This window comes from Acyrthosiphon pisum, chromosome X, assembly GCF_005508785.2.
Source record: "Acyrthosiphon pisum isolate AL4f chromosome X, pea_aphid_22Mar2018_4r6ur, whole genome shotgun sequence".
NCBI classification, from domain to species: Eukaryota; Metazoa; Arthropoda; class Insecta; order Hemiptera; family Aphididae; genus Acyrthosiphon; species Acyrthosiphon pisum.
Genome location: NC_042493.1, coordinates 24427512 through 24442862, shown reverse-complemented (window position 1 = coordinate 24442862; position 15351 = coordinate 24427512). Strand labels below are relative to the sequence as shown.

The following is a 15351-nucleotide window of genomic DNA, read 5'->3' as shown; positions in this document are numbered from 1 at the left end:
AATATGCACAGTAACACATTAATCAAATTTTAAGAAAAAACACAGATATCTTTCTCGTGAAAATTAATCGACACATTTGCAACACCCCTAAGCTAGTGTAACTTAGTACCTATCTACATCTAACCGTATAGTATAAATATAAATAATAACTAACAACTAATAAGTATAATATCCGTGGTTGTCAGTAGGTCCCTACTGTGTAGGTATTGTACCTACGTTAAAATCGCTACTAGACCAAACATCATATTCGTTCATAACACGAGGTACTTATCGAGTTCCAGGACAATAATACAAAGCGACGTAATATTGACATAAATATTCTAAGAAAAATAGGTAATCATAATATAATATAATAATAATATGTTATTATCTATTATTATGGTCTTTGGGCTAATTACACATAAATATAAGTATTATACACGATATAAGTATTTTGCCCGACGGACGACCGCCTCACTTAACCAACTCCCGTCGGGAATCAGTAGTGGTGTGGCGAATCGTTTGACATTATTGCGTTCCTTTGAGATCCAGCCTGGACCGACTGGAACGGTGGCACGCACGTGCCAAGGCCGTGGCGGACGTTTTGCGGCGGCGGTGGCAAAGGAGGTTGCGCTGTCAGTACGGCTGCGGAGGCCTGTGGCGCGATTGCTGCGGACTGGTGTTGCGGATAAGGGGCGTCGTGGAGTTTGCGCAAGTGTTTCTTGAGATCGAAGTTCCGGCAAAATCCTTTGCCGCAGACGTGACATGTGAACGGCTTCTTGTCGTTGTGCGTGTGCATGTGAAACGTCAGGTTGTACACCTGTTCGGTATATTGATAGGTACACACAAAAAATAAAAAATATTTTAGAATGATACCAGGAATATTCAAGTACCGTTCCGAGACTCTTTGGGTGAGGGTCATAGTGATAGTGTGGAGGGTTTAATGAGATCTGAAAGTAGCTCAACTTAAAAAAATAATGACGAAAACACGTTATGGTCCCTACCAAAGTAAGTACAGGTAAGTTCTCCCGGTTAGAGAATAGAGGTGATATATATTTGTCCGTTTTTTCTGCATTCGTTCAAACTCTAAACGCTCCACTTATTCTTATGGGTTCTAGAGATTAATCAACTGTCAAACGCCATCCTCGTTGTTTTTTTTAGTCATTTAACTTTTTCGTCGTTAGATATTATATGACTTGTTGAAAGCCGCATAAAGCACACTTCATCTTTTAACGCCCATTTCACCTAGATTACACTAAAATCTCAAACACTTGTGTCCTATACTTACTAATTAAAAGTATGGCTGAAGCATTCGTTGTTTCGCATTTTTTAATTTTTAAAAGATGTTTAAAGATGTTAAAGTCATATTTTGTCTATATAATGTTTATTTCAGTATTTTGTTGTAAAACATATATCTTGGAAAATATTTATTGACAGATTTTGAGGAAAAATGATTTAATTTTTAATAAAATATATATTTTTAAATTTTAGCCACAAAATATTTGTTTGAGGTCTATATTATTGAAAAACACCACTTTGAAGAAAAGTTATTTTGTGACATTTATACTTGGCCAATCGAGGAAGATATGAAAGTAACCTATTAATCGAATCTCTTCTAGTAATATTGTGGACTCACAAGACGGTTAAAAATCAATATAATAATTCGTAATTTCTTAAAAAAGAATAATGATAGATAATGATTGCATTGGAGGTAACTACTACTATATAGGCGTACTCTTATGATATTTAGTCCCGGTCAGGTGCGACTATTTATCTTGTGATAACTACCAACATCATATACCTGATGGAAAGCTTTATGGCACACGGTGCACTTGTACGCTTTTTCCACGCTGTGCGTAAGCTTGTGATTCTTGTAGTTGCCCTTTTGATGAAATCCCTTGCCACAGTATTCGCACGTATACGGCTTGTACCCGGCGTGTATCCGCGTGTGCGTGTTCAGCGTCGAGCTCCTGTTGAACGCTTTTCCGCAAATGGCGCACGTGTGTGGCTTTTCTTCGGTGTGTATGATCTTGTGGCGGCATAGCGTGGACGCTTGTCGGAAGCCTTTACCGCACACCTGCATCACACGTACACAAAACATGATAATTATATATAGGTAGGTACTTGGCAGATATAAGTGGTACAGGGTGATTCTTTCAACGTTAGACAGGAAATGTAATGTGCAATCTATAAGCCTGGCGCAGAACAATGCTGATCATTACAGAAACGTGTAAAATAGTACCTATACGTACTTAAATGTTTAAAAAAATTATTTATATATTTCCCATAAGATAATATGTCTGTAGGCTGGTTCAAGATAATAGAATCACTCTACATATTATGTATATTGTATTAATATATTGTATTAACAATTATATTGTGAACACTGATTACAAAAAATAAGGCGATTGCCTCTGCGTTAAGTGGGTAATAGCCAGTCTTGTAAAGAATACTTTTATTTTGTATTCGGAATACATATTCGAATAAATGAGAATTAAGGTATTCGGAATACGTATTCGAATAGTTCTTAAAAAATATATTCAGAATACATATTCGAATACTATCAGAATACTTTTTTTCACAATTAGTTTTTGTCATTTTTTGAATGATTGGTAACTAACATTTATTAATTAATAGTTAAACGTAATCATAAGTTATTTATACATTTTGACCACATATGATACGGCTGATACGGGATACAACACATTGGTGTTTATGAAAATAATTATATCATGGGCCAACATTATATTTCGTTTAAAGAATAAAATCAATGTTCATGATTTATAATATGTCTTGTCACAAATTTAAAACTATTTTTCTGGATCGGAAAAAAGTATTTTTTTAATGAATAAGAAATACAAATAAAAGTATTCAGAATACGTATTTGAATACTTCTTAAAAAAAAAGTATTTATAAATAGTATTTGAATACAAAAAAAGTATTCAAATACTTTTATTCGAATACTTTACAAGACTGCTTTCTACCTTCTACTAATAGCCAATAGGTAATATTCCCCAATGGCTGTTAGAAGGGCATTTCCTTCTATATCAAACGTTTACAATTAAGGTAGATATTGCGTTCGATAGATTCTTGAAGTTGTAAGTACAGTAGTCTAGTATTTTTTAAGTATATTATGTTGATATTTTATGGGTAACTGAGTACTTACATAAAATATATTATAATGTGTGTTTCACTTAGATACATAAACTACCTGTTTATAATTTTCTCATATTACTTTTGACCGGTTAATTATTTTTCGATCGTTGTAAAAAAACGCACACTTATTATTACTTTACAGCGTCATAAAATTAAATGACCCCTCCTTCAACAAATTTCATAATATTGTAGGTATATACGCTAATATTATACCAACCATTATTATTTAATCATACCTATCGCTAATATTATGTCATAAAGACTGCTTATTCTTGAGGCTTATAAACTCATACACTTAAAATTGTTAAATACTTTTAAATATCTATAATTGTGGAATCAAGATACCGAAATATGCGTTTAAAATTGTTATCATTATAAACCAAAATTTTAAGATCAGATAGCCGTTGTTTTATTTTTGTAATGGTACCTATTTATTACATTTTGTTGATATATAATTTTTGAATGTACGTTAAATTGGACGTCAGCATATTGGTCACAATATATACATCTGCATAATATAGATTAATTTTGTATTTAATTCGTAATTATACAATATTATGATTTTTAGTTTATACATTTTTTTATAGATCATATTTAAACGATTTGCCAAAATTATTTTAATTATTTATTCGTTAAATACGTTAAATGCCATTTTTCCGAACCGAAAGGTCTTTTCTTTTTGAATTTTAAACACTAACTCAGAAAATTACGCACGTTAAGAGCTCATTAAATACCAAGCAAATAAATGTTTCACTTCGAATACGCTAATAAATTGAATGTACCTATTATGTATCACAATTTTTATGAGGGTTGGCCTGAGTTGCAACATAACTCATAAGTACCTAGGTAGTAGGTACTTATTGCTTACTAATTATTATACCTGGTACCTATATAAATATAATTAAATTTTATAATATTATTATTATATTAATATTATATTTATATAAGATAAATCGACAATCATTATTTTAATACTTTATTATAATACTAATTGTACAATATGTAGGTATATCGATGTTTTAAATTTAGTGTCACTAAATATGTACGACCTATGCCCATGCTTTGATGTATAGTATATTATACTCTAACCTAAACTTACAAAATTTATCAAACCTTTTTTAAAAAGTATAATATTTGAAATCTATGTACCTGCATAACAATGAATAGGTATAAATCAAGGATCCTCATAAATGGTTCATACTGTCAAAAAATCTTAAAAATATGTAAACACAGTTCTTTTTTACAGACATTTTAAGTTCAAATTTGGACGAAATTATAATTTTTTTTAATTTGTTGTAATTTAAAAATATTGTTCACGAGTATTTGAAATTTTTAGAGTATAATATTATTATATTTTGTACCTACACACTATGACATTTTCAAATACAATTTGTTCGGCAAAAATGAATTTAACCTACTCTAGTACCTGTTAATGCCTAACAGTAAAATAAATTACTTGTGTAATATATACTTTTTAAGATAGGTATTTATAATACAATGTCCTTAACAAAAGGGTATGTGGGACATGACTCCCTCTTTGTATACGCATCTGTGACCAACGGATTAACATTGACTGAGAAATACAGTAACCGGCAGGGCATCTAATAAGTTATAAAACAGTATATTATTGAAAATGTATATACTGCAGATAAAAGTAGCTGGACGGTGAATATAATATCATAATGGTTAGTATATATTTTCAAGTAGAATATTTCTCAGTCGATGTTATATTGTTTTCATAAAATTATTTTATATTGTTACTTTTTCCTTAATAAGAAACCAGGAACACTTAAAATAAATCAAATGAATTTCTACATGAGTGACCCCGTGGTACATTAGTACACGAATGTAAAGGTATATTAGATGGGTAATCCTCTCAAATACGTCATCGATTTAGGGTGCACACAATAATATTTGATATTGGTATGTGTTCAATAAGTAAGTACATTAGGTACTTATTCGTTTTTATCGTATATGTGTGTTTGTTTACCTGCAGTGAATCGAGGGGAAAAATCAAAATATAAAAATGCGTAATATACTAATATAAAGGAAGAATATCATAGAGTAATAGAGTATACTCAGTAGTTGTAACTACTAACTACCTGTCTACCTATATAGTTATTATAAGCTATTCCATAATTACATAATTTTACCATCAGTTGTGACGGTATAGGTGTTTTATACTTTTATCATTATATTTTTGGAGAATAATTGAAAAGTGCTTTGTTTATCGTGTTAAAAGGTAACAACTTATAAAACAAAACCAATTGAATGTAACAAATAACAATAATTATCGCAACACGAATATTGTCAATGAATAAATAATAATGTTATAAGTGCTCATACCGGTTTGCATAATAACAGTTATTTAGTTAATATTTTTTATGAACTTGAACTTTATTTTAAAATGCATTATTGGTAAATTAATAATAATTCCAATAATAATGTAAGATTAGAAAAATAAATAATAAATATATATTATTAAACATCGACGATTTTACTAAATCAGTAATGGTGAAAATTGTATACTTATTTCAATACATATTGAATTCTAAGCTATTTAATTGTAAGTATTGTTATTATATTCCTACGACACTATAACGGGTACACAATAATTAGCGCAGATTTGCAGCATTATAAACTAAAGTTTTACATTAGTGGTATAAGATATTAGTATTGTCTACTGTATTAGTAAGCGTATAATCGCAATACGAATCATACTTAATATAGATTATATATTATACATTATATTATGCATTAATCATTATTTTAGAAAATAGTTGGTCGTCCAATGGTTGGCCATTCTCTCAAAAACAAAAATATCGATACAAATCACCGATGTACATGAAAATGTACTCATTTTTAGATTCCAAGCAGAATGTAGCGTATTCATTTGACAGCGTGTTTTGTTTTGTGTATATGTAGACATCTAGTACCTATATGTACATTGTAAGTAAACAGTAGGTAAAATACCGAGGGAAAATGGCAATTTTTACACAAATCCAGATTTCGGAAAAAAATCAATTTTATAATTTAAAAACGAATAACCGTAAATATTTTAAATAGTAAATAATGTTTATACCATTCTAAGTCCATATTGACTCAAACAATAATAACAATAAAATACTATTACAATAACGCAATATTGATAATTAATAATATTATAATTAATGCAATGTTTTTGGAAAAAATGAATTCAGTGACTACTTATATACTATCTACTCGACACTTACTGTACAGATTATCTGTGCTTTCCCATTCTTTAACAAAAAAATATCACAGGCTAAAATAATAATAAAATATAAAATGTATATAATTATATACTATTTTACCTAACATAAAGTACGAAATCTTTTATTGTATGATTTAACGTACTGGTTTAGTTAAAGGTATTTACAAAAAAAAATTTAATACTAGCAATTTATATCTATGAATTGAATTATTATACAATCCGCAATTAATTAATATTTATTAATATTTTAAGTATAATATAGATACAAAATTATTATTTTGATATTAAAAAATATTGACTAAATTCAGGAATAATGATATATTTGAAATTTGAAATACTTTTCACCTACATTTAGGTAAAATTGAAAATGTCCTTTTTAGATTTTGTATTTGGTCACCGTATTATGTTTAATATGCTATATAGGTACCTAGTATAGGTTCTTCTATATGTTATCGAAAAACAGCGTGAAACTTAATTATTTTATATTTTAATTTTCTTTTATTGATTTGACTAATAAAGTTAAAGGTTTGAGACCTCGCGTGGTGTTTGGTAGGTACTTGGTAGTTCTCATTATACTGATCAATTTGAGTGGTGTGTTGTTTTGTGTGTATACGTTCGCAGGGTGTACATATACGTGGTAAGGGTGCGCGTTGTTGAGATCAAACAGATCGTGCAAGTGGGTAGACAATAATGCCTATGATTAGTGAAAAATCTTTTGTAAATATAACACAAACGTTTTTATTACAGTGGGTGATGGTTATGAATTGATTTAGACGCGATGAAATTTTGAAAAGTGTAAAGTGTCGTTGAATATTTTTTAAATGAAAGGAAGTTTTCAAACTCATATACTATGCACATATTTATTACACTAATTATTATTAGCTTCCGACATTCATACATCTAAAACTATATTATATAGCTAATGATTATTATCCTTATTAGCTATTGATTACCTGCTTATTATTATATAGTTACCTACAGCTAGAGTATAGGTTTAAAGTTTAAATAGCTATTAATATAGTAATATACTATAGACTAGGCCTATAGAAATGAAAAATTTAAAATGTAATAAATATTTGTATGGTATTCATACGGTAGGTTATTTCGATTTTCGTTATAAATCTATTATTAAAATTTTGTATTCGTAGTTACCTTAGATCGTAGGTAAATTGGGGCGAGTTTGATACATTTTGTTGATTTGGTATGGTTCTTTTCCGCATAGTTTTTTTAACACTTATACTACAGATCCTAAAATAATGACAGTCTCAAGTACTATTTTACTTTTGTCCGTGGTCTGAAAATAGTAAAAAATTCATATCCCCACTTTCAAAAAAGCTGAGCATACCATTGCATAAGTTCACAATGTCTCTCTCACAACAGAGACTGGTTATGGAAACATCTATTATCTCAACACATAATTCTCTTGGTTTTTAAAATTTTGTTTGTTGTCATCAAATGATTCAAGTTTATTAAGCGTGTATACATTTTCAATTAGTTTATTACATAAATGTTTCTTTTTTTCATTTTTCTAGCTGAAAATTTACTACCTAGTTGATAAAAAATTACATTTCTTAAATTGCCTTTGGTCTGTTCGATTACCATACCTGACTGCAAAATTTTTTTTCGTATACGATCCACTAATAACTATTGTTATTTCAATATTTTTTGCTATTTTGTTTATTTGTTACTAGTGATTGCAGTTATTATTAATGAATAGCTGGTATTTATTATTTTTCTCAATAGACATTTTAGTTCAGAATCTAGTCAATACTATATTCATTAATTAGATTGGTTATAATTTATAAAAAACATCTTCATAACAGAACATACCTAATTTATTATCAATTATCATATTTGAGACTTATTTAAGTGGTTACCACAGTTATATATATAATAACTAGATAGCCGACTCCATATACGACATCATTATTGAAATATGATGCCCAACGCCATTTGTCACTTGGTAATAATATGAAGGTACTAGTTGACCGCATTATACTATAATATAAGCACAAATAGATAGTTTTATAGTTTTAGTGTTTTTAATTATTTAAGTTTTAAATTCTGTCATGCAATATAAATACTTAGTAAAACCTCTAAAACTTTAAATTAAAGTTAAGTTCTTATTGAAATATTAATATAGATAGTAGTACTAACATAGTAGTCTTCCATGAGGTATCTAATTACATTTATTTGTTACAAAAATAAAATATTAATTAAACTATTTATTTTTTTTACAATTTTAAATTAATTTTCATTTAAGACATACTTTTCATTACAAGAAAGAAATTAAAATATATAATATTAATATGAATTTAGTGTAAGATGATGCAAAGCTACCGTTCAAAGCGTTGATTCAAGAATAGCATTTCTTAATAATCGAGCAACCATTTTATAACGGACCACTTGCTTTGAAAGATGTACTTAATATTAAAGTGTATTTATGGTTTTGAATGCATTGAATATTATATTGAGTCCAAATATTGATGACAAATTATTTAATCATTCTGATAATTTTGTAAAGAATTTTGTTAAAAACTTTAAAGAAATTTATGGCTCAAAATATATATCCCATATTGTTCATAGTTTGATACACATATCTAAAGATTATAATCGCTTTGGTCCTCTTGATTCTTTTAGTTGTAAATTTGATACTTTAATTTAAGAGAACGCTACCCATGCATTTGTTGTTTCTGTCTTTCACAAATACGATACCTATATCAAATTTTCATTCACTAGTTTCAATATAGTGTGCTGTTAGTTTTGATAGCCGATAGGTATTAAGAGTTTATTGACCTGTTACCAAACTTTTAAGTAGGTAAGAACATGAGTAGTGTCCTCTTAACTATTCGTCTTATCAAAATTACTGTAAAATTGTTTTCTAAAAATATTAAAAGTCAATGATTTAGTAATCAATAAAAAATATTTTATTAAAATTAAATTAGTAGAAATTACAATAATTACAATAATTTCAAGTATCTTTTATCTATATGTAAATAAAAATGGATGTTTTGTCTGCCGTTAAGTGTCAAAAACTATTGGAACATTTTGTAACTTAACAAATTCTTATCATTTTTTAATCGTTTTGAACGGACTTGTTTGATATGAAATGTTGTTGTTTATTATCTAGTTTCTATAATTATCTGTGGTGGTTATACAATTAATAGGTACCTCATTTTATTTTTTTGTTGACAAAGAAATTCACATAGGTAGAAATCTATAATATAGACCGTCAGACCGATGAGTTCCCGAGTGTTTTTTATTCTGCTCTTAAGCCACGCGATATAAACGTTCAACATTTTTAACTTATCAGATCTACAACATTATATTTGTGATTAACGTGCATAATATGTTGAAATAAATAACTTAACAGTTTGGAGTACGATAACGGAATTGAGATTTCCGTCGCCGGACAATTGACTGCCATTGTTCTCAATATGTAATTATGATAGTTACTTAATGGTAGAAATATAAAAGCGATTTCTAATTTACAGTTTATACCACACATTAATGATTATAATATGAAAATTGTATATAATCAGTATGTATACTTTATAATTTATAATAATTCCAACGATTGACGAATAATACTTTAATGAGATTTGTATTGTACCAACCACTTTCTGAATTTTATTGAATACAATTGTTGTCAAATGACAAATGTATTGTATGTATTTGCAATTCAAGTATTTAAAATAATGAATATACGTTATTACTTATTATTATCAGTTTTAACGTAGGTACTTGAAAAGTAAACAAATCGTCTCACTATACTCATAAAAGACAGTCTAATTCAAAACTTCCCAGCGCCGTCCGCGAGTGTGTCGTATAATACCTATGTATAATCATAATTTACAATTAACTGTATAATGCAAATATTCCTACATTAAAAATGTAATTTTTAATTCAATGCATATTTACAAAATATATTTTCTTCAAAAATTAATTATTATATTTACGAGGATTGTATCAAGACAAAGTCATACCAGCAATAGATGATCAAACTCAAGCAGTTGGAGTTCTTAACTTTTAAGAAGCTTCAATCCAGTATTACAACTAGGGCTCAAATTTAAATGCCCTAAAAATATCAAAAAAGTGCCTCCCAAACAATGCATTTATGACCTAAGAAATCCCTTAGAATTCCCTAAAAATTAACTTTCAAAAATGTAATTAACATGTAAAATACATCACAAGTACGTTTATAAATATAAAATAATTAGTAAAAATTAAATTTGTATTATACTGTACAATGGTCAATAAGTATTACATTTGATCTGAAGATTACCTGATGTTATATAGTTCAAAATGAAAATGATTTATAGTACGTTGCACCTACTATGTTTAATGTTTATATTTCTATAAAGTAAATTTTTTTAGTCATAGTATACTTGAAATACATTTGTAGCTTGGAATAAATAATGTAATACATTCTAAAAAAACTTCAAATACCGTCTTGTGGATGTGAAAATTTCTACTAATACATTTTTACGGACCATGCTCACTCCCTAGTAAAGTATAATATATAAGACACGATTTTGATAGTACGCTTGCCGATCAACCTGTGATGAAAAAGCCAGTACAATGAATCTTACTTTTTTATTAAAGTAACACCCACGATTAAAGATAGTATGGTTGCCCAGCGAATATAGAAAAGTGTATGCCGAAATGAATCTCTATAATCAGTACTAAACAGCTGGAAATTTCCGCTTATTTGTTGTAGTGACTATAAATGCAGTTACCATTCAAATGGTAAATTGTAGTAATGTAGTGTCTGTCAACACAGTTTGGGGCAGTAAAACTGCTTCGATTTTTTTTATAGTATCTTGTAACAAATTGTATTTGAAAATGTCATTGTATGTACAAAATATAATAATATTATACTCTAAAAGTTTCAAGTACTCATGAACAATATTTTTAAATTACAAAAAAATAACTAAAATTATAATTTCGTTCATATTTGAACTTAAAATGTCTGTAAAAAAGAACTGTGTTTATATATTTTTAAGATTTTTTGACAGTATGAACTATTTATGATGATCCTTAATTTATACGTTATACCTATTCATTGTTATGCAGGTACTTACGTAGATTTCAAATAATATACTTTTTAAAAAAGGTTCGATAACTTTTATAAGTTTAGGTTAGAGTATAATATACTATACATCAAAGCATGGACATAGGTCATACATATTTAGTGGCACTAAATTTAAAACATCGATATACCTACATAAGAAACCATATTGTACAATTAGTATTATAATAAAGTATTAAAATAATGATTGTCGATTTATCTTATATAAATATAATATTATAAAATTTAATAATATTATATATAGGATGGATGTATTGATTTAACAATGATTTGTGTTTTTTTTTTTTTAATTTTAATTTTTACGTCATTTTTATTGTGTACACTGTACACGATAAGTAGTCAAAGTAATGCTTCGATTTTCTTGTTAGATGGAAAAGTGAATATTGTAGGTGCATTCGGGAGGTCATATTCCCAATAATTTTTAAAAGCGCCGGGAAAAACAACATAAAAATTAAGGAAAAACGACAATTTTTACGCAAAATCGGTTTTCCACAAAATCGATTCTGGTTTTTGGTGTAACTCTAAAACAAATGAACTATACATGAAATTTTCACTGGTTGTTTATATTCGCATTTTCTATACGATAACATTTTGATTTGTTTTGAACTGTTTAGGAACATTTTCAGTTTCCAATTTTATTAATCGTTTTTGTCTAAGAATGTCAATAAAACTTTATTTGTTGGCAAAAAAGTTTGACAATTAAATACAAGGCTTCTACCATATTGTTACAATGACATTTAACAAAATATTAAAAATCCTTAGTCACAGATTTTTTTTTTTTTTTATTGATCTTTAAAGCCCGGCGACTATGGCCATTAGCTGATTGTGGGGTTTTATGATTGTATGTAGTAGGTTTTGTAATGGTAGGGGGTTTTACGCGTGTGTAATGAGTTTGGCAGAATTTTTGATTGGGCACCCGTGGGTATCTGCCATGCCCGGGTGGAGGATGGCGGCACTTGTTCTCCGGACACCGTGACTTGTCCGAAGAAAAATGCCGCCCGTGGCCAAGGAATCGAACTCGGGTCGTCTGCGTTGCAGCCGACGCCTTAGTCCACTCGGCCACTCCGTCCCCCAGTTTTTTTTTTATAAGCATTTGAAGTTCGAATCTTGACAAAGTACGGTCAATACGGATAAATCACGAAAATTAGCAAATTATTTTGAGTTGAGAATTCATAAAAAATATATACATGAAAATTTCACTGAATGTTTATATTTTCATTTTCTATACACCATACATTTTTTAAATATTTTGACTTTTTGTGTTGTTTACAGACATTGTCAGTTTTAAATTGTTTAGATTTTTTTTTTTATATAATTGTCAATATAATTTTATTTGTTGGGTAAAAATGCGTGAAAATGTAATAAAATGCTCTTGATATATTCTTACAACAGCAGTTGAAAATATTAAATTACTTTAAAATTAAACTCGAATTTTTACAAAAAGTATCAAATTTATATAATTAAAAAAGGTGGGCAAGTGAGTGTCGCTCTGCTGCACAGTAGGTTACAAGTGGGTCACTGTAATGGATGGTGTTAAATTTGAATTTAATGATATAATATCAATGTAAAAGAAAAACGAATATTAGTTTACATTAGTCAGTCAGCCTATGATATTACTAACTACTAAGTGTATTTTTGGTGATATTAGTGTGTATAAAGTAATTTATACATTATAACCTATTTAAATTTAACCTTGTTTTAGATTTTCAATCCTTAGTTATATAATTTTATAAATGTTTACTACAAAATAATTATTAAATTTTAAATTTGATACATTTTGTCAAAATTCAAACTTTAATGCTTATAAAAAAAAATTGTGCTTATTGATTTTTAATAGTTTGCAACTGTTATTTTAACAGTATATCAGGAGCCTTGTATTATATTTTCACGCTGTTTGACCCAACGAATACAATTTAATTTACATTTATAGAAAAAAAAACTAAAAATTTTGATTTTTTTTTTTACTTTTGAGCGCTCAATGTACCATTAGATTCACTCTTCTATCAGAAAAGATGCTTTTAAAGAAAATATAAGCATTTTTACTATCCTAAAAGGCAAAGAAAGACACACACAAAAAAAAAAAATAAAAAAACATACATCACTGTAAAATCAAAGAATCCGCTCCCCTCAGAATCTAAATCAATAAATCAATTTTTTTTTCTTTTATTGGTCTTCAACTCTTAACTATCGGCAACTATGGTCATTAGCATTTCGTGGGGGGAATTCCTGTTGATTGGTTGAGGAACACGTGTGTACATGGGGCGAAGATTCGTCGCTAGAAACCCGAGTGATCACCCATCCGGGTGCTATTGATGCCGCGCCGGACGATGCTTGGACCACGCAGCATACATTTATCACTGCGGCCTACCACCACACCATATCAGACCCCTAAATAAAGCTTATGTATGTATGTGGGTAGTTATATTATTGTTCGTTAATTTTTTTTTGAAATCTTGAATTGCGGTAATTATAGGTGCGGGACATCATATATAAATTGTAAATAGTTATGTGATTTATCTATACCTTGCAAATGAACGGCCGGGCACCTGTGTGAACAGGCATATGCCTGGTTAGATTGTAATGAGCGTAGAACACTTTTCCACAATGGTTGCACGTGAATGTTTTAACCGGTGTGACAGAGGTAACCGCCTGCGACAGTTCCTTGGTGCTGGATGGTGGCTGAATGGATTTGGTCGCGGTGAGTCGCCCGAGCGTCATCTGATGTGATGTTGGTGGCGGCGGTGGCGGTGGCACCGGAAGTACAGGGATCACTGGAAGTACAGTGAGCGCCTGGAGTTCGGATGATGGCGGCGGTGGTTGGGGACGGGGATGAGCCGGTCTGTCTTCAACAGTGCAAGACAGCCTGGGATGTTGCTGATAATGAAACAGCTGTACAGCCGTCGTCGTTGTCGTCATCGTCGTCGACAAATAACGGTCGTTGTTGTTAACGGTCAGTGGTGTCCGTCCATCGTTGGCGGTGGCTGCGCAGAGCGTGGATTGCAGCGGATTGGATCTGAATGCCGGCACATATTTCTTGAACGCCGACTCGAGTGCGTGGTAGTAGTCGGCTGCCGGTGCACTGGGCTGTTTCCGGACGTCCGGTTCCATGATGCGGGCGATAGAGAACGTCAGCGAGTCGGTCGATTTGGGACCGTACTTTTTCCGGAAACCGTCTACGTCCCGGTTACTGCCGATCGACGTCACCGAATCCATGGCCTTTGCTGGCGAAAAAATCATCTACAACATACAAACGCCTTGTTATGTCTAATGAATTATAATGTGTAGGGTCGGGCAAGATAATTAATTAATAATACTATAGAATTATTTAATAATTTAAAGTAATAAGTAGGTAATAATAATAGGTAAGGATTATATATATAGGTCATATTTATGTCTATTAATATTCATAATAATATGGGCACGTTGAATCAATCATAAAATATTATCTCTACCTAGGTACTAGCTTTTATATACCTCGTTTTGTCTGAAGGGGTATAATTGTGATTTGTGGGTTGTACATCTTCGCCCCAGGCGCAAAATGTAATAAATTCATATATGAACATTATAAAAATTATTGTAATAATTTTTATGAATGGATTTTATTTTATTATGGCTTTGTAGCTGTACATTATTTTCTACAAAATTTCATTTTCATTTAAATGTAATTTGCTTTTAAATCGTTTGATTTCAGTATCATTATAATTTATATAAAGTATAAACAATACTAGTGTTGTTGTGTGTATAGACGGATAGCCGAATATATATATATATATATATGTTTATATTTTATTGTATACATATCAGTACCTATATATGGCTATATCACATTACCTATAATAAAAGAAAGGTATTATAATATTTGGTGTAATGTACAGTGGTGTAGTTACGGGGG

General features: G+C 29.7%; 1 protein-coding gene across 2 annotated transcripts in view; it reads right to left on the bottom strand.

Moving 5' to 3' along the window:
• Positions 1-347: 347 nt before the first annotated feature.
• Positions 348-15351, bottom strand: part of LOC100163606 (fez family zinc finger protein erm) — a 77173-nt gene continuing 62169 nt past the window's right edge. For both annotated transcript variants that reach the window (XM_016803849.2, XM_008184200.3), the window contains 3 exons: positions 13983-14696; positions 1781-2056; positions 348-799 (listed from right to left, as the gene is read on the bottom strand). In XM_016803849.2, coding sequence (XP_016659338.1) covers positions 479-799; positions 1781-2056; positions 13983-14696 — 1311 coding nt within the window. In that variant the 3' untranslated portion in view covers positions 348-478. The remainder of the gene's footprint in view (positions 800-1780; positions 2057-13982; positions 14697-15351) is intronic.